The sequence below is a fragment of the Mastigoproctus giganteus genome, chromosome 7 (assembly GCF_048544385.1).
Source record: "Mastigoproctus giganteus isolate SK-2022 chromosome 7, ASM4854438v1, whole genome shotgun sequence".
Lineage (NCBI taxonomy): Eukaryota > Metazoa > Arthropoda > Arachnida > Uropygi > Thelyphonidae > Mastigoproctus > Mastigoproctus giganteus.
This window is the reverse complement of record NC_143581.1, coordinates 111,622,102-111,648,451: the sequence shown is the minus strand read 5'-3', so window position 1 is coordinate 111,648,451 and position 26,350 is coordinate 111,622,102. Positions and strand designations below refer to the sequence as shown.

At 40.3% G+C, this 26,350-nt stretch overlaps 1 protein-coding gene across 1 annotated transcript in view; it reads left to right on the top strand.

The window, feature by feature from the left end:
* The first annotated feature begins 643 nt into the window (after positions 1-643).
* LOC150083149 (phenoloxidase-activating factor 2-like) overlaps positions 644-26,350 on the top strand; it is a 57,889-nt gene continuing 32,182 nt past the window's right edge. The window contains exons 1-2 of the mRNA XM_090378406.1: positions 644-1,267; positions 14,684-14,787. Of these exons, the coding sequence (XP_090234532.1) occupies positions 644-1,267; positions 14,684-14,787 (728 nt within the window). The remainder of the gene's footprint in view (positions 1,268-14,683; positions 14,788-26,350) is intronic.

Here is a 26,350-nt window from a genome sequence, read left to right as displayed (position 1 = left end):
CCAAGAAAAGCTAGGGGGGAAAATCATAATTGAATGAGGCATATACAGCTGAAGGTTTAAAATTATATTCAGGCAGGTAAAATAATAACATTCGAATTAAACAATCCTAAAAATACGGAACAAATTCATTGTGTAGTTTAGGAAGGTAAACCAACTACAACGTCTTACTTCGTACAATTGCGCTGAGAATACTATGGAGTTGGAAAGTGTTAAGCAGTGTCCTTTAAACAGGGAAAAACCAAATCTATTATGAATTGCTAAATTATATGCAGCCCACTCTGAGCATTCTCTTTTATTACTTTTAATTTAAGGTCAGTTTAAAGAAAATTATTTCTTAACCTCATTTGTTTCTTAACAATGAGGTTAAAAAATTTCATTTATGAATTTCGGCAATTCGGAACGTATTCTCTCAATGTATTTAATTTGTTGGGAGGGGATTACGTTGAAAATAAATAAAACAACTTTGACAATAGGGTTTCTCAAGCTAGAAAAGTTGTTACAACTTGCAGGTTTAACTTTTGTGTGTATTAAATTTGTGTGTTGTTCTTAACACATATATATAAGACATGTATTAGACCCTTAGCAATAAAATATTACTTTTGCTTTGCAGACCACCGTCACTCCTGCCTACACTGCCGACATTATGTCTCGCATTGTTCCTGGACTTGACCTAGGTAATAGTTGTGGATTACTGCGGCGCTGTTGCCGTATACCTCCTGTTATAACTCCTGGTGGCCTATTGTCTCCATTACAACTGCAAGGCCAACAGATTCCTCCTGTACATCCAGCAATTCCTCCTGAAATTCTAGTGCACTTGTCTAATCCTATTCAGAGTGGTGAGTTGCCATATCCTTCAGTGTTGCCTAAGCCAGTATATCAACCACTTCCTCAAGCTCAAGAATTCCCAGGAATAGGTCAGGATTACGAGAAGCACATTATAATTCCGGTCCATCCAGATATTGTGGTTAGTCGTCCTGAGATTAATCTTCCCGCACCTCCGAATGTGCAGCATCCTCGCCCTGTGCACCCAAATCGTAAACATTTTCCTCTTCCCCCAAAGCCACTATATCCACAACCCAAACCTGATTATTCCCACCAAAAACCATTTTACCCTAATTTTAAACCTGAATATCTTCCTCAGGATCATCAGATCTCATATCCTCGTCGTGGCAAATGTGGAACAAGAAATGCTGTTGGAGTTCACGGAAGAGTAAAGAATTTGCAATATCACGATGACGCCTCAGAATTTGGAGAATATCCTTGGCAGGTAAGTACAAAAAAAAAAAAAAATGGTTTCTTAAAAATGTATAGGTTCTTTCTAAGGCTATTTTTAAAATTTATAGAAAAGCGAAGAAACTTTCTCATATTCTTTATATCTTTTTGTGGCCGGTGGATATAAACTGCTTAGCAAATTTTGCGTGAAACAGAACATTACAGTATATCAAGTATCCTTTGTGCCCGTGCTGTTTGTTTGTTTTTTGGGAGCATTAGCAACTAAGGCCATATTGCTCCGGGATATGCGGTGGTCATTTCCTGACCTTTCCGCATCCTCCGTATTTAGTGGTGACGGGCTCGAATCCCGGTCTAATCAAGAAGCGTGTGCTACGCACTGCTGCTCCTTCCCACCTGGCTACGGAGGCGCCTTGTGCCCGTGCACGAATTTTTATAAACATTCATTATTCAGATGCTTATTTATAAAAACCTGGCGTAACACACTTTATTATAGAGACAGTAAAATTTAAATTTAATCAGTTAATCACGTTCAAATAAGTCAAGACATGACAGTTTTTCTGTGTGTCTTGCAATCAAATTATATTTAACTGAAGGGAATTGCTGATTTCAGAGAATTTTTCGGCGCAAGGGCAGCTAATGAAATACAGTTAGCTCGTAAAGTTTGAACACTGAAGACTTGTTTTTGTTTACTTTATTATTATTATTAGCCATATGGTGCAAGGAAGCCTGAGGCTTTTGCTGCACCAGCCAAAAAAAAAAAAAAAATTCGTTACCCCTGAGAGAGAGAGAGAGAGAGAGAGAGAGAGAGAGAGAGAGAGAGAGAGAGAGAGAGAGAGAGAGAGAGAGAGAGAGAGAGAGAGAGAGAGAGAGAAGAATGATCACCAAGAAAGAGAAGAATGATGGCACACCCAGGGTCCTGATCCAGCTCAGAACCCCGGGTGTGCCAAGCCCATACTCACCAGATGTGACCCCCTGGGGGTAAAACTTGTAATGTGAAATCTGAATCATGTTCACTCATCGGATTATGCTCACTCATTGCTATAAGGATTTAAAAATAAAAGCATGGTTTTGGGAGTAAATCAAATGCTAAACAAATCACTCTACGTATTATTATTAATATTATAGTATTATTTTTTGATACGCGTACTACGTTCAGGGATGGTACATTTTAGACCAACATTATTATCTCTTTTTTTCCTAATGGGTTTCCCTCATCCCGCGACGGGTACTGGTACCAGGTGCGTGAGGTAGTTGTTATATCCGGTTACTTTTATTGGTCAATGAACTGTCTGACTGTCGTACAGGCGTTAAGGATTGAAGCTTTCTGGAGCTCCATTTGCAAGGCATATTGCTGCTAGGTTCTTATGGAGGCTCTTTGCCACCATGCTGGCGGTTAACACTGTGATTGAGATGGTCATTACTTGCTAATATTAGCACATTTCTTTGACTTCTTATCTTTTGTCTGTGTACTTCCTGATATTTTCCTCATACCTATTTTGAAGATTACTATAGTCAGGCACAGCTATGTCGATCGGTTAAGTAGCCATTTCCTTCTTGTCGATGAGGGTTAGTACGGTTTGCGAATAGGGATCTCTTATGCGGCCTAAGTATTACAAGTACGGTTCTTACTTGTAATACTTTGTTTCTAAGAAAAAAAAAAAAAAAAAAAAAACATTTTGAAGTTGACCAAAGAAAATTTTCTGTGATTAACTGATAGTTTTGCGCTAGCTTCTGATGTATTATCCTGGCGAGATGGTCATGTCTGTGAGGGTTCACAGTCTGTGTGATAACCTCGCATCCTGCGGTTATATGTTTGATTGTTTCTGGGACCAGGTGACGTCGATATGTGTAATGGACTGAGAACGAGGGTAGCCTTGTGTAGCGAAGTTTTTACAGCTCCTGGAATAGAGAAGTTTTTTCTGTTTTATTAGATTAAATTGGCATATTAACTTATTTTCTAGAGTAGTTTTATATTCCTAGTTACGATACTTAGTTTAAAGTCTAACTTAGTAGAGATTTTGTAGGTATTACTTAGTATCGGTAAGGTTATCAAATCCATGTGTTACAAGTTGCAGCTCCGCTGAACGAGAAGTTTTTTAGCCATATTTAGCCGCTTTATTGACCAATTGTTATATCAAATTATTTTCTATAAGTAGCTTATAGATCTAGTCAGGATCCTTAGTTTATTCTGAATTGAGACAGCGAGATTTGGAACTTAATTAATACTTAAGTGTCCGTAGATTGACCGTTCGTAACTTTCCGCCCTTGTTATACGATACATCCCGAATATATATATCCCGAACTAGATAGCGTTAGTATACTATACAGGGTGTTTCAGTTAAACGTTTCAGAACTTCTAAGAGGGGTAGGGTACATCCTGACAACTCGAAATCATATAGCAATGTGGGGTCGGAAATGCTTTCCTGAAGCGGTATTATACACAGAAGTCGTCGTGCGACGTCGTGCAGCACAGATTCGATTTTCGGTCAATGTATGGGCCGGTATTATGGGAGATCACCTCATCGGACCTTACCTGTTACCGTGTCGTCTAACCGGACCTATCTACTTGATCTTTCTGCAGCAAGTATTGCCACAACTTTTGAGAGATGAACAGATTTCTGCATCGACGCAACAGACAATGTGGTTCCAACACGATGGAGCCCCTGCCCATTATTGCGGAGATGTTCGTAACTACCTGGATGTCACATTTGGTCAACAGTGGATCGGACGTGGTGGTCCCGTGCGTTGGCCTGCTCGGTCACCCGACCTATCATGTCTTGATTTTTATTTCTGGGGTCATATGAAATCGCTAGTTTATGACACCCCTGTTGACAATGCTGAGGAGCTGGTTGCAAGAATCGCAGTAGCTGCCGAAGAAATTCGAAATTCGCCTGGAGTATTCCAGAATGTTCGGATGTCCATGCGTCGGAGATGTGAGGCGTGCATTGTAGCCCGTGGAAGAAACTTCGAACACTTACTTTAATCCATGTACCTTTTGCTTCTTTTCATGTATTATTAAAACGATTTCTCACTTACGGTCTCTTTTCTTTATGGTGCTTCTGTGTACAACACCGCTTCAGGAAAGCATTTCTGACCCCACATTGCTATATGATTTCGAGTTGTCAGGATGTACCCTACCCCTCTTAGAAGTTCTGAAACGTTTAACTGAAACACCCTGTATAATATAATATTGTCAATTAATCAGTAAAATCTATTAATTTTGTTAAACTTCGTTGTCAGTTAAATTGTACTTTTCACTAAATACATATAACGACTTAGATTACAAACGTAACATAATTAATTAATACATAACTTGATACGAAAGTTATATAAAGGGAACTCGTAGATAATACTCGATACTGAAAAAAATATATAGCGTTATAACTGTGTTGGGATACAAGTTTAGGGTTATAATTTTGTACTGAAATTGAAATTTTATTGAAATTAAGTCGAAATCATGACTCAGACCAGAGCAGCAAAGTAAAAAGCCTCAAGCTAATGGGAGTGCTGTAACTCAGGAGAACTGAGGGGGGCAGTTGCCCTCTGAATCACAGACTTTTAAAATGCACTGCTTGCTTGATGTTTGTGGACAATCGGGTATGGGACATGATATAGCGATGGGGGATGCTTTGTGTGTGCGCGATGCAAGGAGTGTAACGAAATCAGGCGACAACTCAGCGTTGTTATGGGTTTATTATGAGAGCTTGAAGCACAGGGAGGATGCTCTCGAAGGATCTAAATTGAGGGGCCCATCAAGCTCTCAGCTGCCCATATCAACGCCAGAGCTTGCACTTAGTCATCACGCAACACAGCGGCACCCCCCAAGGCAAAATGCTCTGGTCCCACAGGAACTAGTAGTTGTTGTTGACTCTATTGTTAGGGAAACGGGAAACATGCTTTGTAAAAAGGATAGATGGAACAAGACCAGGGTATGTCTGCCAGGGGCAAATGTCTGACGTTGCAGAGCGGATATCATCTTTTAAGGGCTCAAAAGATGATATAGTTGTACACGTTGGCACTAATTGATATTAAGAGTAGGAGACCGTTGGAATTACTTAACAAGTACAGGTCACTGCTGAAAAAAAAAGCCGTGAATTAGGGTTTTATTTGAAAGTGTCTGCAATTCTGCCCAGATACGATAAGAGGGAGTATATGATGAGAGCCTTATGGATCAATTCGGCCCTGGAAAGACTGTGCAAGGCTCAAGGGGGAGAATTTTTTTTTCGGCCTGTTCTGTACTTGTTAACAGGAGAGACTGCTTCTACAGGGATGGGATACACTTAAATAGAAAGGGTGCAAGAATATTTGCTGATGCTATCGAGGCAGTGTTAGGTAGGTCGGAAAACTGCTAGCTTGGGGGGATACAAGAACTAATAGATTAACAGTAGCCACTGGCAGAGGTGAAAGTGATTCTTGCACTGCTTCTGTTAGAATGAGCAGCGGCCTGGAAAACAAGATGCAGGATATTTCAGAGACTGCTGGGAGTCATTGCGGTACAAGTAAGTACATGGGTTGTGTTAGGGTAGCTAAGAATAGGAACAGGTGAATGTATACTTGCGTGTACACCAATGCTAGAAGATTGGTAAATAAATTTGATGAATTTGAGATATTTATCAAAATATCAAAGGCAGATATTGTTGGAATATCAGAGACGTGGTGTCACACAGAAATAAGGAATGCAGAACTGGGATTTGGGGAGTACAATGTGTACAGAAAGGATAGGAAGGGAGGAGGGGTTATGCTATTAGTTAAGAAAGACATAAAATCCAAGGAAGTTGAAAATCCAAGACATAAAATCCAAGTGTGTGACATAAGCTTTGGGAGATCAAAATTGAGAGTAGGAGTGTGTTATATGCCTAATGACTCTGATGAGTATTATTATACTCATCAGTAAGAAATAATAAGAAACTGTACAGGGAAATAAAGTGGGCCAGTAAATCAGAGTCTTATAATGGGGGATTTTAATTTCCCAAATATTGACTGGAATTTGTGAGTTGGTCACTCACACACTAGCAAGGCTTTTGTGGATTTATTGGATGATTATTTTCGGGCGCCTCCGTAGCCAGGTGGGCAGGAGCAGTAGTGCATAGAACACGCTTCTTGATTAGACCGGGGTTCGAGCCCGTACCCACCAAATACGGAGGATGTGGTAGGTCAGGGAATGACCACCGCATTTTCCCAGCCCTGATAAAGGGTGAGGGTTGGCGTCAGGAAGGGCATCCGGCCGTAAAACTTGCATGCTAAAACATTAAAAAAAAAGCGCTGACCCCCATATAATAACGGGAAAAGACGACGAAAAAAAAATTGGATGACTGTTTTCTACAGCAGCATGTTCGGGAGGCAACTAGAGGGAGTAATACTCTTGATTTGATTATCAGTAGTGATTCTTCATGCATTAAGAATCTGCAGATAAATGAACCACTAGGTGGCAATGATCACAGTGTGCTGAAGTTGGATTTACCCAAAGAGGTAACTACCATCAGGGGTAAAGGGAAGGGTATTTGCTTTCGTAGAGGCGACTACGATGGTCTGAGATAAATTCTATAGAGTAGGACCAACTGATGATGTTACCATCAGCAAATTCAAAATGGGAAGCATTCAAAGAACTTACCTTGGAAGCTACTAGGCTTTATATATCAACTAAGAAATATTGTTCAAAGTTTAGGCCTAAATGGATGTCAGATGAACTAATGAGACATATGGCAGAGAAGTAAATTGCATGGGATACATATAAATTAATGGGTGACATGGAAGTCTATGATAGATATAAGCTGGTCTGTAACCAAGTCACAAAGGAGATTAGGTAAGCAAAGGCAGATTATGAGAAATCCTTGGCAAAGGATGCAAAGAAAAACAGAAAAGAGTACTTTACCTATGTAAACTCTAGAAGGAAAGGGATGAATCATATTGGTCCACTGGATATTGATGGTTCAACAGTTGAGGTTCCTGCTCAGGTGGCTAACAAACTAAACGAGTATTTTGCATCTACATTCACACATGAGGAGTTAGTTATTCAGGAAGGGGAATGCCAGAGGTGAAGTAAATTCTGGCAGTGAGCTAGATGATTTTGTAATAACTGAGAGGAAAGTGGAGGAGAAATTGAGGATAAACATAAAAAAAGGCACCTGGGGTGGATGGGATCTATCCAGTTATATTAAAGGAGGCAGCAAAGGAAGTAAGTAAACCCTTAGCCATAATTATGAGAGCTTCTGTGGACTCAGGGGAGGTACCCATAGCTTGGAGATGTGCAAATGTGACCCCAATTCACAAACGAGGATCAAAGGATGACACAAGTAATTATAGACCTCTGAGTTTAACTTCTGTTCCAGGAAAATTAATGGATTAATGGAGGCACTGGTTAAAAAGCACTGGAGGATCATCTAGACAAGACTTGAGTTATAGCTCGGACAGAGCATGGATTTGTTAAGGGAAAGTCTTCCCTAGACAATTTGATTGAATACTATGATGCAGTTACAAAAGAACTGGGTGCAGGGAATACTTTGATATTATATATTTGGATCTTAGAAAGGCTTTTGATACTGTTGCCCATGGAAGACTGCTGCACAAATTTGAGCAGTGTGTCATTGGAGGCAAATTGCTGCTATGGATAAAGGGATGGTTGAGGGGGAGAAGACAGAGAATGGTAATCAATGGACACTGCTCATTGACACACTGCTAATGTCCAAGTTTGCAGACGATACAAAGGTTGGCAGGTTGGCAGGGTTGTTAAGGACACTACTGATGCTATGCTGCTGCAACAGGATCTGGAAAGGTTGAGCAGATGGGCTGAGAAGTAGCAAATGAAGTTTAACATTGACAAATGTAAAGTACTGCATATGGGGAAACAGTAACCCCAGAGTAACGTTTCAACTGTGTTATACTACACTGACTGGTTCAGAGTGAAAAGGACCTGGGGATAATTGTGCAGGCAGATGTGAAGTTTTCTGAGCAGTGCAGAGAGGCTGCAAGAGTAGTTCATGGTGTCTTGTCAATGATATACAGGAAGTTTTCTAGCAGGGAAAAGTAGGTGATTATCCCCTTTTATAAGGCAATGGTCAGGCCACCTTGAGTACTGTATACGGGTCTGGAGGCCTCATTTCAAGAAGGATGTAGAGCTGCTGGAACGAGTACAGAGAAGGGCAACAAGATTAGTGAATGGAACAAAAGGTTGCGCTTACGAAGAAAGGATTAAATTTTGCAAATTACAGTGTCTGGAGACTAGGCACCGGTGAGGTGATCTGATACAGGTGTATAAAGCCTTGAGCGGCTTGAGCATGCTCAATGCCGATGGGATTCTTCCTCTTGCTCAGAATAATCACCTGAGAGGGCATAAATTCAAATTGAGGAAAGATAGATGTAGGATAGATGTGCGGAAATTTGCCTTTAGCCAGCGGGTAGTTGGTTGGTGGAACAGACTTCCATCCCTTGTTGTGGAAGTTGATAGTCTAAAAAAATTTAAGGCTCAGCTGGACAGGTATTTCTAACGAACGGAGGGGTGAAATGGGAGTGTTTTTTTTTTCTTTTTTTGGCTGATGCTGCATTAGCTTGCTTTCTTTCATCATATGCCTCTGCTAATGCTAATCTGTGACTCCGGTGTCCTTGGCGATATGTTTCCTGTAGTTCTTCGTGATGCTCGAGCTGCTTCTGGATACCATGTTTTCCCATCAGCTTACTGTTTTGAATTAATCAAACCCGCCATGTACCTTTTCCAATTCTCTGGATTAATAAAACATAGACATATCACTGGCCACAGTCCAGTGTTGCTCGCTTCTTATGTTGCCGACTAGCACGTAGAAACTGATACAACAACAATGAACCATCACTCTATCATCTTCCTGCTGGAATCGACTCTTTCTCTTCGACAGCCTCTTCGTAATATAATACGTTGCTCTCTTTGAAGCACAAATCGGGATAGTTTTAATCGTTTCATTCTCACTGATTTGCCTGATGACAACGTAGAAAATTGATTCTCCTACGGTAAACAATTGGAACTGCAGATTCAAAACATTATCATTATTGCAAATCAGAAAGCTATGGATAAAAAGAAGCTAAAAACTAACTGTACACCTTGGTGAAATAGTGAACTTTCTTCTATTCCGATACTTGTACATAAAGCCAGAAGAAATGCCTGAAGAAAAGATGTGCAGAAATTTGCCTTTAGCCAACGGGTGGTTGATAGTTGGAATAAACTTACATCTGTTGCAGTGCAGGTCAACAACTTAAATAAGTTCAAGGCAGAACCAGACAAATATTTGGAGTGAATAGATGGGTGAAATGGGAATGGTTGGTTTTTTTTTTTTTTTTTTGGCTGATGCTATATAAACTTGCTTTCTTGCATCATATGCCTCTACTAATATGCTAATTCTAATGCTAATTTTCAGCGCAAACGGCGTACTTGGCCTCAAGAAGTTAACAGATTTCATGATGAATATAAAACTCTCAAAATAAAATATGCAAAATTGAATTATCAGTTTTACGTATTTATAGTTTAATATGTACTGATTCTGTATAGCGCGAAAGCATCAATAATACATAGCCAAATCTGAATGAACAGCATATTAGCAAAACGGCATCGTTTTAAGTTATATCTCATATTGTGAATACCTTCACAACGAGTTGCCATGATATTGCACTACTTCAAATAGATAACGCTTCATCTGAGGAGAAGGCTAATGTTACTTATTCTCAGATGGATACCACCACCCAGACGGCACCGTTTTGAAATATGGTATGGGATAAAGTTCTCGGTTATCATCATACTATCTCTATTAGACTTACAAAAGAGATAAAGATGTAGGAAGGTGATAGTAGGAGAGGTAGAGGAAGGAAATGCCGTAGAAGGAAGAAAGGGACAGTTGCTCCTTCAACTCACACTCAAAGCTCATATATTCCTCGAATTGTCAACGCTTCCCCAGTAGAGAAGATTGTTGTTACCTATTCGAGGAAACTCAGTGGCCATCAGGCCCCCCCCCCCAGACGGCACCGTTTCAGGACTATTTGTCCCTTCTTCGCTAGGTGGGTAGGTATCCGAGTGATGCCATGATGGCAAAACAATTATGAAGTATAACTCCACAATATGAGAGATGCCTGATGGTGTATGATTCTCTAAGTGAAAAGTGCCCTTCAGTGCCAACCTCCGTCATACCCACTCATCAATGAAATCTTGTTTGTTTGCACAACTCAAGAGGAAACAGCATGAAAACTGCACTATTTTACTGGATTCCAGGGCACTCGGAAATTATAGGAAATTAATATGTAGATAACAATGCAATAAACTTTATTTCTCTCCCTCAAATACCATATACAAATTATAAACTTTTCAATAAACAAATAGGTAGAGATCAATGGCAGAAAATTTGGCAAGTACAAATACATAATAAATTATTCCATATCCTAACCTGTCCGTAAGCAATGGGCACCTTGTCTGCGCACAAACAAAAAGGAAGAAGCTTATTTATTTATCATTTACTCAATTTGAAGTGTATAACCCGGTGTATTACCCTGGTAAGGCAATATATGGTAGTGGGGTAGCTAAAACAATAAATAACATGATAATAAAATGTAAACGAAAGAGTGAAATACAGTATATAAAATGAATTACTGTATATATTCGTACAATATAAATCGACATTTGTGGGGTCGGTACTATTGAGATATCACTAGGCTTCCCAGGGCTATAGGCCGAGGCCATCAGCTCAATAGGTGTGCTGAAAAATAGTAGCTCTATAGGTCCTATTGGCACGAAGTTGCTCGATGTCAATGCCGAGCGGGTTTACGAAATTTATCGTAAGCTGTTCTTGCCCTCCGTGTGTGGCTCAGTCTGACAGTTTAGGGTAATTCAGAGGTCAGTTAAAGAGACACCTAAATAAGGATGTAGTCAAATAGGTATTTATTATTTTTAATTGTACGTATTGGTCACAGCTAACTAATTCATGTATATCTGCTTACCAGGGATGAACCCTCATTATGCACTAGTTACCAATGCCAGGTTATACGCCACTTAATCGTGGATTGTCCGGTATATTGTAAAGAACGAAAAACAGCATTCCTCTCACTGTAACACTTACGTGAAACTTTATTTCTGCAACATGTCTTAGGAAGACATTCAAAATATTGAACAAATCTTGACCTTCCATAAATTAATACAGAAGTATGATACTGTATATAGAGCTGAAAGACTGCAATATGGTCTTGGCACGTTTTGCGCCACTAACTCAAGAACAACGAGAGCCAATCCTAGGAGAAGTTCCCTTAATGGGCAGTTGAGGCTGACCGTTTGGGAAAATTCAGCGGTCAGCTAAATTAGTACTGGAGAGAGTTTATTGCATTAACATGTCACATGTTAATATGATGAAAGAAATCGCTGATTGGAATGGAATAGTACTGCAATTCAGTCAGTAATTTCTACACTCCTACAGTATATAAAAAGCGTGCATACAAAAATTGTTTTCATCGTCAGGAAGATAATAAATAACCCCCATTCAGAGAGATTTATAAATTTCTGTGATTTGGAAAATTAAATGCACTAGGCATAATCCTTATGGGTTTTGTAATTAACTATATAATATCGGTGTAAATACACCATAGTTAACCCATATATTTGAGCTACGATTGTAGCGGAGAAGGAATCGTTTTAATTGTATCTCATAATGTGGTTGCCTTCACAACAAAATAGCTACTATTGAATTACTTCAAATAAATAACGCTTCTCTAGTAGAGAAAGCTACTGTTATTTTTTTTCAGCGGTACTACCACCCAGACGATCGTTTCGAAGCTGTTTGTATGTATGTGAATATCTACTCGATTATCCACTTGTCCCTATTAGACTTAGAAAAGAAAAAAGTACAGGGAAAGTTATAGTAGAAGCGGAAGAGGAAGCGAAACGATGCAGAAGAATGAAAGGGACAGTAACTCCTTCAACTCACACCACTCAAAAACTCATAAATTCCTCGAATAGGCAACGCTTCTCCAGTAGAGAAGACTGTTGTTACCTATTCTCGGAAACTCCGTGATTATCTGGCTCCCCTAGCGACCGTTTCAAGACTATTGTGAATTTAATGTGAAAAAAAACCCATTGGACCAGATCAAACAAATGAATTATAAAATTCAAACCATTTGTCCCTATTAGACTTAGAAAAGCAAAAAGGTAGAGGGAAAGTAATAGTAGTAGTGGAAGAGGAAAAGAAACATGTCGAAGAATGAACGGGACAGTAACTCTTCAACTCACACCACTCAAAAACTCAAATTCCTCCAATAGGTAACGCTTCCCCAGTAGAGAAGACTGTTGTTACCCATTCTCGGAAACTCGTGAATATCAGGCTCCCCAGACATGTTTCAAGGCTATTTGTATATGTGTGGGATAATAGCTCTACTATCCACTTGTCCCTATTAGACTTAGAAAGCAAAAAAGGTAGAGGGAAAGTAATAGTAGGAGTGGAAGAGGAAACCGATATTATATAGTTAATTATCAAAACCCATAAGGATTATGCCCAGTGCATTTAATTTTCCAAATACATTACCACCACACCCTTTTGGCATCTCTCATAATGTGGATATAACTTCGCAACTGAGATGGCTTGTTGTATTACCTCGGTACCTGCCCACCCACTGATGATAGGCCAATAGCCTTGAATCATGTCTGGGGAGCCTGGTGTTCACGGAGTTTCCGAGAATGGGTAACAAAAGTCTTCTCTACTGGGGAAGCGTTACCTGTTCGAGGAGTTTATGAGTTTTTGAGTGGTGTGAGTTGAAGAGTTACTGTCCCTTTCATTCTTCGACATGTTTCTTTTCCTCTTCCACTACTACTATTACTTTCCCTCTACCTTTTTGCTTTTCTAAGTCTAATAGGGACAAATGGTTTGAATTCTATAATTCATTTGTTTGATTTAATAGATCTGGTCCAATGGGTTTTTTTCACATTAAATTCACAATAGCCTTGAAACATGTCTGGGGAGCCTGATATTCACGGAGTTTCCGAGAATGGGTAACAACAGTCTTCTCTCCTGGAGAAGCGTTACCTATTCAAGGAGTTTATGAGTTTTTGAGTGGTGTGAGTTGAAGGAGTTAGTCCCTTCCATTCTTCTACATGTTTATTTTTCCTCTTCCACTCCTACTATTACTTTCCCTCTACCTTTTTTGCTTTCTAAGTCTAATAGGGACAAGTGGATAGTAGAGCTATTATCCCACACATATACAAATAGCCTTGAAACATGTCTGGGGAGCCTGGTGTTCACGGAGTTTCCGAGAATGGGTAACAACAGTCTTCTCTACTGGGGAAGCGTTACCTATTCGAGGAGTTTATGAGTTTTTGAGTGGTGTGAGTTGAAGGAGTTAGTTCCTTTCATTCTTCTACATGTTTCTTTTTCCTCTTCCCCTCCTACTATAACTTTCCCTCTACTTTATGCTTTTCTAAGTCTAATAGGGACAAGTGGATATTCGAGTAGATATTCACATACAAACAGCTTCGAAACGATCGTCTGGGTGGTGGTACCGCTGAAAATAAATAACAGTAGTCTTCTCTACTAGAGAAGCGTTATTTATTTGAAGTAATTCAATAGTAGCTATTTTGTTGTGAAGGCAACCACATTATGAGATACAATTAAAACGATGCCTTCTACGCTACAATCGTAGCTCAAATATATGGGTTAATTATGGTGTATTTACACCGATATTATATAGTAAATTTCTGTGATATACGGAACTTGTATAATATCACGCATTATGCAGACCTCTAATTGTAGCAATCATTTCAGAAGATCCCAAGTACTCAGGCGTGCCGCTAAGTTGAAATGAAATGAACGGAAGTAAATTTTGAACTATTAAAAATCATCGGGAGCATTTAATTTGCATGTCTCCCTATCTGATAACTTGCTTTTGAATAGCCGACGGTCATTTTTTCTTAAAGAAAAGATAAAAGAACTTAATGCTTAACCGCACTGTTGCATTTTATAAAGAAATAACTCTGGAACAGTTTTCTTTCACTCATAATTCATTTTCTCCACACACGTAATTATAATGCTGTAGAACCACTGAAGGAAAGGTCCTGATTTACAGAACTGGAATATTTATGGAAATAAAATACTTTATGAGGTGCAACTATCCGTAAAATTATACTTAATCCTCCCATTTAAGGCTTAGGGTGTTAAAGGCTCAGTAACTTATTCTGCTCCCATCCTAATCTATAGAAAGTTTGGACGCAGGGCGTGGCTTCCAAACCGACTTCCGTTTTCTCTGTCAGTCAGAAGTTCCTGTCTTTAAGTTTCCCACCGCAATTTTCCTTGGATTCAAGACTTCCCGTTGTTAGAAGTCATTAATATATTAATTCTCTAACAGGTACCTGCTCAGTTATTTATTTATTTTTTTGTGTTTCTTTAAATTACTATCAGATTGTTTTCTCCCTCTCTATATTAAAATTATAATAAATGAAACTTTTTTGTTATTGCCCTTACAGGTTGCAATTCTGTTGAAAGTGGCTCCAGGAAATAATCTTTACGTCTGTGGAGGAACCCTCATCTCCAGTCAGTGGATTGTAACCGCAGCCCACTGCTTGAAGAAGTAAGTGCTCAGAAAGTCAGTAACGTTTATTTAGGTCAGTGTTTCCCAAACTTTAATTTCTGGCGAACACGTTTTCATCGAACCGTACTACAGTTCCGTGACTGCTCCGCCCCGCCCCTCTCCCCGCAAACCATTCCACCCAGTCTGCCTAATAAGTTTAATTTCTTTTTCCGGAGGCCGTTTTTGGGGACATTTTGTTATAGCAAATCGTGATTTCCCTCTACCCCAGGTTGTCTTTGAAAATTCATGACCCCCACTCATTGAGACCCATTTATCAATTTATTATAGCAAAATTGTAGAAGTAAATTGGACATGAATTTGATTATACAGAATATCATTCTGACAATAACAAACAGACATCATTTATTAGCTGTTATCACGTATTTAATGCATTTCTTAAATCTTAAAATTGATCATTCACTTTTAACATGTTTAAATTGATTCATGTGCTGAATGTTTCCTGTTCCCCTTTCATTGCATGTTCAATTTCTTTCTTCTTTTTTTTTTATGATTAAACTACTTAGCTTTAACTTATTTCAACGCATTTTTCTTCCTTGTTGTGTTATTCCAGGTTTTCACATGCCCGGACTGAGTACCTTGTTGATAGAAGCTCGCCACTCACTGTCGTATTCTTCTTATTCCCTACCCCTAGTTTGTTTAGTGAAATTGTTCGTTGCTGCTATTATTATTATTATTTATATAAATATGATCTTTATTGTAAGGTTCACCGGTACACGTAGGTACCACGACTTGACAATATCCTTCACGGCACCATGCCAGGAGTTAACAAACGGCAGAGATAACCTTGCCGGAAGTTTAAAGATTAAATTATAGGCAGATTATGCATAAAAAAAAAATATTATAGCAGATAATATTAACTTGGAAGAAAACTAATACAATACTGTAATAACTAAAATAATAGAAATTGCGATAACAAAAGATAGTTCCCTTGAGTTCGGTTTTCTGTGAGATTCTTGCCCAGCCGTAACTATCTGAAATCAGTTGGTAGTTGTGGAGACCGCGTGCATATATAAATATATACAAAATTTGTGTATATAATAATAAAATAAACGATAATATAGCACATTGGTATAAGGCATATTACACTGTGTATATTACGTTTGTAGAAGTGTGTGCGTTCATGTTCATAAATTCATGTTGTGGGGGCTGAAGAACCTGGAATAATTCACGTAGAAAAACCTCCTCCGTACTCTCTCTGCCAAATTCTGCAAATCACAACTGGAGAGGCTTTTAGGAATATTCTCACTTTTCCGAAAGGATTCGAAGATTGCTGACTATGAATGAGGAGTGAGGGGATCGCAATGGACCTGTGGCTCTCTAATGCAGTCTCTTGAAATATCTGCTAATTGCAATTCTTGAAAGAAGAATGCGGCAAAGCAGAATGCACCAAACCGACTCAATTAAGCTCACAACATTTCCTTATCATTTTCTTAAACATATTTTCATGCTGATTCACACAGTCTTAAGCCCCAATGAATAAATCTCTTACTTTTTAAAATAACTGCTCTTGTATTTCATAACTTTAAACTCCTTTCATATATCATTAACCGCTGCATAGTCTTCTGTATTCTTAGAACGTGCTAACCGTTAAATTTTTTATCTAATCTTAGAGCCTAAATATTAACCCCACAGACATAAAATATACGTCTAATGTACCTCTTCTTCATTATGGTAAGATGTAATTTCAGTTTGTTACGTTTTAAATAACCAAATTTTAATAAAACTGGGAGCACATTTTAACACAGCCACCATTACACTCAGCGCCACATGAATAATTGTGGAATAGAGTCAAATAAATCGTGAACTGTCTTAAGAGGAATATTGGACCATTCTTCATGGTGGAACGTTTCAAGCTCGTTGAGTGATGAAAGTGGAGGCTTCTCACTCTCCTCTACAAATATGTCCACATTGGCTTAATAACGTTTTAACCTGGTGATTGTACAGGCAATGGGAGATGTTTAGCCTCAGTTTCATGCTTCCCAACGAAGATTGGTCCCATCTGGCTGTCTATAGTGGAGCATTAGCATCTTGAAACATTATCGTTTGTGGGAAGCAATGTTTGCCCCATGGGTTGAATCTGATCACTTAGAATAATGGCAGTAATTCTCCCGTTTGGGGTGATGATAGGACCTAGAAAATGCCAAAATTGGCAGTTGGGAGAATATGGCCAGGATGTTGCGCTTCCTTTGGTATTCGCTAAATGTTAACTCTCCCTGATATTGGAAAAAAGTGTGAAAGATGATTCGTCTGAAAATATGACATGTTTCAGATCAAGCGTTTAGTTTTTGTGCTGTTTACACTACTCATCCGCTTTCTAGCGGTACCATCAGTGGTTTGGCAGTAGCGGCTCCATAAATTTAAGCTTTATGATGTTCTCGCCGAACCGTTTCGCTAAAACCGGATTGCTGAGATTTACATTAAGCCTTCAGCTATTTTCGAGGTAGTAGTTCGCTTTCAGTTAGCTTCGATTTTTCTGCCACAATTTGTCCTATCAGATTTTGTTTTTCCATACTAATATCACTTTCGCTACATGCAGAAATCACTTTCGATACAGTTACTCTTGATACATTAAACAAATTAGCAGTTTTTATAACATCTCTAAATACAGAGATGTGTCACATTATTATGACCACTTACCTAGTATCCAGAATATGCGCCTTTCGCAACATGCACCGCAGCCAGCCGCCGTGGGAGGGACTCAATAAGTTCGCGGAAGGTTGCTACGGGTATTTGTGACCATGTAGACTGCAGTGCACCTCGGAGTTCCTGTAGGTTCCTTGGTGGAGGATCCATTCCGTCTGATGGAGGAGATACCATAGATTCGAGGTGATACCATAGATTTTCAACTGGGTTAAGATCCACGAATTCGCTAGCCAAGGAAGTAGCTTGAAGTCGTGCTCCTCAAACCACTCACGGACAATTCTGGCATAGCGACATGGCATGGCGCATTGTCTTGCTGATAGATACCATCGTCCCCAGGGAACACGGTCAACATGTACGGGTGTACCTGATCGCCGACGATCGATAGGTAACCATTTGCGTTCAAGGTGCCTTCCAGAGGTATTAGCGAACCCAAGCCATGCCATGAAAACATACCCCAGACCATAACGCCGCCCCCACCAGACTGTCTTCTGCCAACAATCGTGTCCGGGTGTCAGTTCTCGGAGGTTTCACGCCTAATACGCCACCGTCCATCCACTCGGTGGAGCAGAAACCCCGACTCATCGGAGAAGGCCACTCGGTCTGGGTACAGTGTCGGTATTGCTGTGCAAACTGACGGCGTTATTTGCAATGAACGGCCGTCAGCATGGGTGCTGTCACCAAGCGTCTGCTCCAGAGCCCAATGTGCAACAGGGTTGATTGCATTGTCGTGTTGGGGACCTTTCTGGTGGCCACAGGGTTCATTTGGACGGCCACTTGAGCAACAGTAGCGCGCCGATCGGTCCTGACCAACCATTCAATAAAACTGTCCCATTCGTCCAGTCTTGATACATTTTCACCACTGCATCACGTGAATATTTCACAAAGTCCGCTGTTTCGGAAATGCTGGCACCCCTGGCCCAATAGCCGGTGATCATGCCTTTTTCCAGGTCTGATAGGTCGCGTTCTTTGCCCATGACAGAGGCTGTGTTCACGGATGCCAAACATCAAGCCTTATATGCTTCCGGTGTGTGAACTTGATATGTGCGCTGTATGATTCGCTAGGCGTGCGTGATGTCTGCATTGTGGGGTGGTCATAATATTGCGACTGGACTCTGTAAACATCAGCTTTTATAGTCTTTCCTTGACAGTTATAGCTGGAAGAAATAAACAAAAAAAATCATCACTGCGTGTTCATAAATACATCATACAGCCATTACAAAAGCAACTACTTTTATGTCAGGTGTTTCCATCATTTTGTCAACTCCCTATACGTATTGGTGATATGCTGATGATAAAATTCTTTATTCATAAAACAAACAAAGAAATGTGCAAGGCACGATTCTATAACGGACAAACAGAGGAATCAACAATCTAACTGTTGACTATGACAAAAAGATAGACAGATACATACTGTCTTCTGATATATACTGATATATTCAATTACAACTGAGAATATAAGTTAATATACAACATTATTGAGTGTAGATCTCTTACTAAGGAATCAGGATTGTCATCTCGACAGTTTCAAGCACGTTGCACATACTTGAAAAGGGATTTTCACTTGCTGCTTTGTAGGTCGAGTCTCAAGACTACAAGTCAATATTAGATTTATTCAGTGCATCGATGATGCTGTTGGGAAAGTGCCACTTGAAAGTGAGAGCTCCTGCAGATTTGAGCAGAGCAGTGGATGTCTTCTGACAGCTCTTCTTGGGATCTTCCACCCCACTCTCTCTCCCAAACGTTGAAAAAAGTCGAGAACTTCGGAGCAGAGTTCAAGTCCTACGGTGATTTTCTGCCCATATGCTAACTGCTGGTCAGGAATATAGAGGTGGTTGATGCAGAGCTCTGATTTATAAGTGGTATAAGGCAGGTGAGCCCAATTGTTGGCGAAAAGAAAAGAACCCAGAATTCTATACTCAATGACTTCAGGATAGATTTGTGAGCTACAGGCCAGATTTCCGCTGCACACCCCAGAAAATATCTGAAATAATAGACGACGAATTTTCTGATGGTCTCTTTATTGTACGATTTACATAGGTCATGTTTCATGCCCGAGAAAGCTAGCAGCGCTTTTGAACGTAGTTGCTGGACTGTTCTTTGTAGGTCAAATTTTTGTCCATTACTACACCTAAGAATTTGACTGAATGACCCGGAGTAAGAACCTGCCCTGAAATAGAAAGACAAGAGAGGATGCTGTATTGAGGTCTTCTTGTGCTTTTGGAGAGAAATGACATATTTAGATTTTGCAGGATTCAATTGTAGTCCAAAGAATTTGGTGTAGTGCAGAAAGAGGACAGATATTTATTGAGGTGTGCGATAGCATATCTGCAGCGGTAGCGGGGATCGGGAGATAGCAGACAATATCGTCGGCATACTCTAAAAATGCAAGGGGGGGGGGGGTAGAAAAATCACAGAAAATAGCATTGCCGAAAACTATCCCCTTGGGGATTCCGACCTCCATTTGTTTGGTGAAACAGTGATTACCTTGTTGGAAGGTAAGGAATCTCTTGGCGAACAACTTTCTAAGGAGCTTGGAGATATTACCAGCAAAACCACAGAAGTTGTAAAGGAGATACACAAGAGAATTAATCTGTATCGAGTCGAAGGCTGCTTTGAGATCCAAGAAAACAGCTTTCAGATTTTCACGTTTTTTAAGTGATTGTTTATCTTCGCAGCAGTACGCAGTGAGCACGTTGAGGTCTCTGCGAAAGAATCTGATAGTCGACGATCATGAAAATGCACTTTTCTAAGCATCTGAGAAATAGAGAAGAAATTGAAATTGGCCTGTTCTTGTAAGACGATGTAGGATTCTGCATCTTTGGAACTAGGACGAATCTGTAATGCGACCTGGAACTCTGGAACGACTCCCTTTTCAAGAATTCCGTTGTACAGCGTCGTACATTCTTTTCTGACGAAGTAGGCAGCAATATTTAAACAAAAAGTGGGAATACAGTCGGTTCAAAATTTTTGAGGGGATAGGGCATTTATGGCCTTAATTAGCAGCTCTTCAGAAATTATCCTGTCAGTTAGGATTGTGGTGTTATGGTGGGCACTGTTCTAGGGAAAAGTTATCATGAGAACTTTTCAAATCATCGTTGTCATCACATCAGATTTGATGAATCAGATAACGTAGTCACAACGTTCGAAAAAGTTCAAAGATTGGCTTGTCTGGACGTAAAAAACTGACCAGGAGAGCTGTCCATGGGGCAGGCACTTCTGCATGAAGTAGTTTGTGGCCTGTTTCTTAGATTCCTGGAAGGTGCTTCTGGACGTGAGTAAGCTGACTATGACATGGCTGTAGACAACGTCTTGAATGGCGTTATTGCTTCATTTTGAATTTGTGCAAAAGGACCCCAGCCAACCATGGCTTTGAGCGAAGGCAGATAATACAAACTCTGGACATTGCTACTCTTGCAATGAAAACAATTTTATTGCAAGAGTGACGAGCATCTTTGAAACTAGAAAGCAGCTTCCTTAATGTTGATGTTCTGGAAACTTTTACCTGGGTAAAGACTGAAGTGTCAACTGTTGGTTACATTGTTAAATATTTTGGATCATATACGACCTTCCTAATATTTTGAATCGGGTTCATTGGGTTACTTTGTACTTAATAATTAGTGAAGCCTCAATCAGATTTTGGTTAGAATTTGAGCTAATTGCAGCTTCTGTATTCATGTTAAAATTCTCTGTATGGTTGCTTCTCCACGGGAAGGTGGGACATAAACATAATGGATATTCAGATTGGATAGATCTTCAATTAACTTATCAAGGAGCTTCAATGCAGATGGCAGGGGCAGATTGAAATCGCCCATGATTATCACCGTCTATAGCTGACAGAGTTCATAAGCCAAGCAAAAACGTTAGAAATATACGGATCTGCGATGGGTAGACACAGTGGACATAATGTGTATCTGTCAGTGATACCAGTGGTTTCCCACAAAACCGCATAAAAGTGTGACTGTGAAGAAGCAAAATCTGTCAAAGCCAGATGCGGGTGCGGTGAGTATTGTGAGTAAAGTAATGCATTGGTGTGTTGTTCATCTGACCACTTAGTTACTGGAAGGCCCATTCACTAGGAAAGGACATTTCAGCATCCATCCATGGCAGAGCCAGACCAGATCAGTAGAGGGACACTTGTTGTAGTCTGAACCTCGAGCAAAGAAAGGAAAGAGCGGACTAATGAAATGAAATTAGTCCGCTCTGAAATGGGAGAGAAAAAACAGAAGGCAAAGTTTGGACCAGGGCATGAGGGATCCCAAGGCAAAGTAGGAGGAGGAGCCACTAGTTTTTTTGTTTTTTTTTTGTTGTAAACCCCAAACACGCGAGGTATTAGAACATAATAGTACTTAGTATCATGTTTGGGTTGAAGGTTGGGAAGACGAAAGAAAATATTTGATATATGTAAAGAAGAAAGTTGATATTGGACTTGAACTTCTGAAGACTGTAATTTTCAGGAAATACGTACGAAGGAAGGTTGTTCCAGAAAACGGCAGTTGAATGAATAAACGAGGAAGATGAAAAGTTGGTTCTGTGAGTTTGAAGTTGGACAGTAAATAGCTGGTGGCGGCACGTGTTCGGACTGTTTTGAAAGAGAGAGCTGGAATTATAGAAGCCAATTCAGAAGAACAGTGCCCATGGAAGTATCTGTAGAAGAGGCATGCAGCAGAAACAGTACGTCTATGAGACAGCGAGTGGAGAGACTCTGTTAGAGATGAATCATTAATTAACCTAACTGCCCTCTTCTCAATGGAATCAAGAAGCCTGAGAGAGGTTTTCCCTGCACCACCCCAGATGTGGGAACAATATTCCATGGTAGGGCGGATTTGCGATTTATACAGAGTGAGCAGCTGTTTGGAAGAAAAGTAACGCCGAGAGCGAAAGAGAAAACCAAGTTTTTTAGATGAAGAGGAAGCAATATTTGTAATGAGCTTTGAGGCGAAAAGAATCATACAGCGAATAATTTGGGCATCTGAGATGAGCAGTAGTTGAATCAACCGATAACTGAGATTCTGTCAGAAAAAGTACATGGGGTTTGGCCGACTGCAAGTGGAAATGGACATCGTTGAGATTGGAATTGCGACCACGTATATTTGTGAAATGAATTAGGAAGTGCTTGAGAGGTTTAGATCTTTTCGCAGATAAGCTTGCTGAATTAGTTTGACAATTCATGGTGTATTCAATAGTAAGAAAAAGTGGGTGGGACATGCTGTATGAAGTAATGAAATTTTTGGATATGGCGTACACATGGTAAGAATATACCCAAATCCTTGACATAACTTGGAATCGACAATGCTCCCCGCATGCACACTACTCGGACTTCCTCTAGTCACTATCCGGCAGAGTAGATGTAGCACGATTATACACTAGCTGATCCGGAAACATCCTAGAGAGTTACCAATAGGTTTGTTCCGGTGTACTAACTAGCGGCCGGCCTGCAAACACCGTTTTAGAGCTGTACCCTCGAAATGTAAGGAATATTGGATCTCACCACGATGTTCATCATAACCTCAAAAGTCATCAATCATACTGCATGATGGAAGAGATAGGGAAGGGTTGACCGGAACTTAGCTCTAGAGACTAAACATGGGTGAGCACCTTTAGCAAGGGTTACGGGAAAAAAATTTAGTTCATCGCAAGAAACAGTAAGAAGGCAAGATCGCCAAAGGAAACTACAGGAAAACACATGCTCATAGAGGGCAGTATAGGCTGTAGGCAAGAGGCTATGTTGAGATCCCACTGCAAGGAAATAGCGGGGTTCGAGCCCGTCACCACCAAATACGGAGGATGTGGAAAGGTCAGGGAATGACCACCGCATATCCCCGAGCAATATGGCCTTAGTTGGTAATGCTCCTAAATAACAAAAATATCAAGGAAATAGCGTCAGCAGCTGACCGTACCCCGAGTAGTCAGTAGAAATGAGAGGGAGAACCCTCAATAGATGAACCCACGCTCAGAGGGAGCGCCAGCGAGAGTAAAGATCCTATCGCAAAGAGGGGTTTGCAGTAGTTGTAAGTCCCAGAGCAGCCAGGGACAGTCCGGGATTATCACTGAAAATGTATTAACCTAGAGACGGTGGAATGGTTGGAGCATTGGCGAATGCAGATTGTAGGTGTCTCTTCCGCTTGAACAAGGCCGTGCAGAATCACTAGAAAGCAATGAAGGAACCTGATATAGCTGGAGATCTGATAGATTGGTATGGAAGGGAAGCTGCCTGCCTGATGTATATATAAGTATAGTGCATAGTGGACGAGTATTTATGATCAGGCGCCACGGTGGTTTCCCACATCTGCGTGGTATTTTTTTATTTACTTCGTGTCCGTCCAGAACATTTACTCTGTGATGAAATGCAAAACAGCTGCAAAAGCCAGCAAAAAAAGTGTAGTGGCTGGTATCTGCAGTATTGTGTTTTGTTTTGTTGTTGTGTCGTGGTTGCTTGGCCGCAGGCCCCTACTGGGACTTTACGTTGCCCTCACCATCTCTGGGAGGTGAGTCTATCATACCCATCATACTCTGCCTGGTCTCTGCCAGGGTCGCCTGAGCTTTCTGGACGGACACGAAGTAAATAAAAAAAAAAAAATACAGGAGGAGAGAGAGTGGGGAAGATAATACAAATGTTGAAGTTACAGTAGGGAAAAGGAGGAGGATGATGAGGAAAGAAGGCATCTTACTGCGGAAAGAAGAGCTGCCCAACTCAATGCCAGAGCACACTCTTATGCACCAGGCAATACAGCGGCAACGGTCAGGGCAGAAAGCGCTGGTCCCACAGAAGCTAGTTATTGTTGGTGACTCAATTGTCAGGGAAGCGGGAAATATATGTGCAAAAAGTGTACTTCCAAATTCCAATTCTGCATCTCTTATATCTGAGTGGCACCAAGTCTCTGATATTCCAACAATATCCGCCTGGGATGTCTTAACCAGCACTTCAAATTCATCAAATTTGTTTACTATACTCCTAGCATTGGTGTACATGCAAGTATACATGCACCTGTTCTTACTCTTAGTTACTCTAACACAGCTCATGTATTTACTTGTTTTATGATCCCCAGCAACTGGCTTTCCAGGCTGCTGCTCATTCCAATAGAAGTAGTGCAAGAATCATTTCCACCTCTGTGTGCGACTACTGCCAACCTTGTAGTCTGTGGATCCCCCCCAAGCTAGCAGTTTTCCGAGCCACCTAACATTGCCTCGATAGCATCAGCAAATATTCTTGCACCTTTTCTATTTAAGTGTATCCCATCCCTGTAGAAGCAATCTCTCCCTTTAACAAGCATAGATCACGCTGGGAAAAATTCTACCCGGTGAACCCTGCACAACCTTTTTAAGGTCGAATTGATTGACAAGGCTCTCATCATACTCTCCCTCCTATCGTGTCTGGGCGGGATTGCAGACACTTTTAAATTTAACCCTAACTCGCGACTTTTTTTCAGCCTTGACCTGTACTTGCGTGCTGTTGTTTGCTAGGAGTATAGTAAACAAATTTGATGAATTTGAAGTGTTGGTTAAGATATCCAAGGCGGATATTGTTGGGTTATCAGAGGCTTGGTGCCACTCACATATATGAGGGATGCAGCATTGGAATATGGGAAGTACAATGTGTACAGAAAGGATAGACAAGAGAGGAAGGGAGGAGAGGTGATGCTGTTATTTAAGAAACACATTAAATGTAAGGAAGTGCATCTAGTTGACATAGATGGACAGTGCAATATTGAGTCAATTTCTGGTGACAAAAGCACTGGAAAAGCAAAAGTGAGGGTATGAGTTTGCTATAGGCCTAATGACTCTGATGAGTACATTGAACAATTATTCAGAGAAATATTGGACCAGTACAGAGTGGCTTATAATGCGGGATTTTAACTTCCCGATATAGACTGGAAATTGTAGGTTGGTCACTCGCACACTAGCAAGACTTTTGTGGATTTATTAGATGATTGTTTTCTACAGCAGCACGCTCGAGAGGCAACAAGAGGGAGTAACACTCTTGATCTGATTATCAACAGTGATTATACATGAATTAAGAATTTACAGATAAAGGAACCACTAGGTTGCAGTGATCACAGTGTACTGATGTGGGATTTACTTAAAGGTGTAACTACAATCAGGGGTAAAGGGAAGGGTTTTTGCTTTCGTAAAGGCGACTACAGTGGTCTCAGAGATATTTTAGGTTCTATACAGTGGACCAACTGATGATGTTACCAAACGCAAATTCTAAATGGGTGGCATTCAAGGAAGTAATCTTGGAAGCTACTAGGATTTTTGTACCAACTAAGAAATACTGCTCTAGGTTTAGGCCCAAACGAATATCAGATGAATTAATGGGACTCGTAGCAGAGAATAAAAATGCATGGGATGCACATAAATTGTCAGGTGACAGAGTGCTAGTCTGAAATTAAGTCAGAAATGAGATTAGGCAATTGAAGGTAGATTATGAAAAATCTTTGGCAAAGGATGCAAAGAAAAACAGCAAAGACTTCTTTACTTCTTTGTACTTATATAAACTCTAAAAGGAAGGGGATGAATCAGATTGGTGCACTTAACGTAGATGGTTTCACTGTAAATGATCATTCTTCTGAGAATGATCAGCAGCTATCTGTAGCTGCCGAACTAAATTAGTATTTTGCAACTACATTCACACTTGAGGAGTTATTCAAGGAGGAGAGGGCCAGATGTTTTTCAAACTCTAACAGGGATTTAAATGATTTTGTAATAACTGAGAGCAAAGTGGAGAAGAAATTGTTGAAGTTAAACATAAGAAAGGCACCTGGGGTGGATGGTATCTATCCAGTGAAATTAAAGAAGGTGGCAAAGGAAGTAAGCAAACCCTTAGTCATAATTATGAGAGCATCCTTGGACTCGGGGGAAGTCCCCATGGACTGGAGATATGCAAAAGTATCTCCAATTC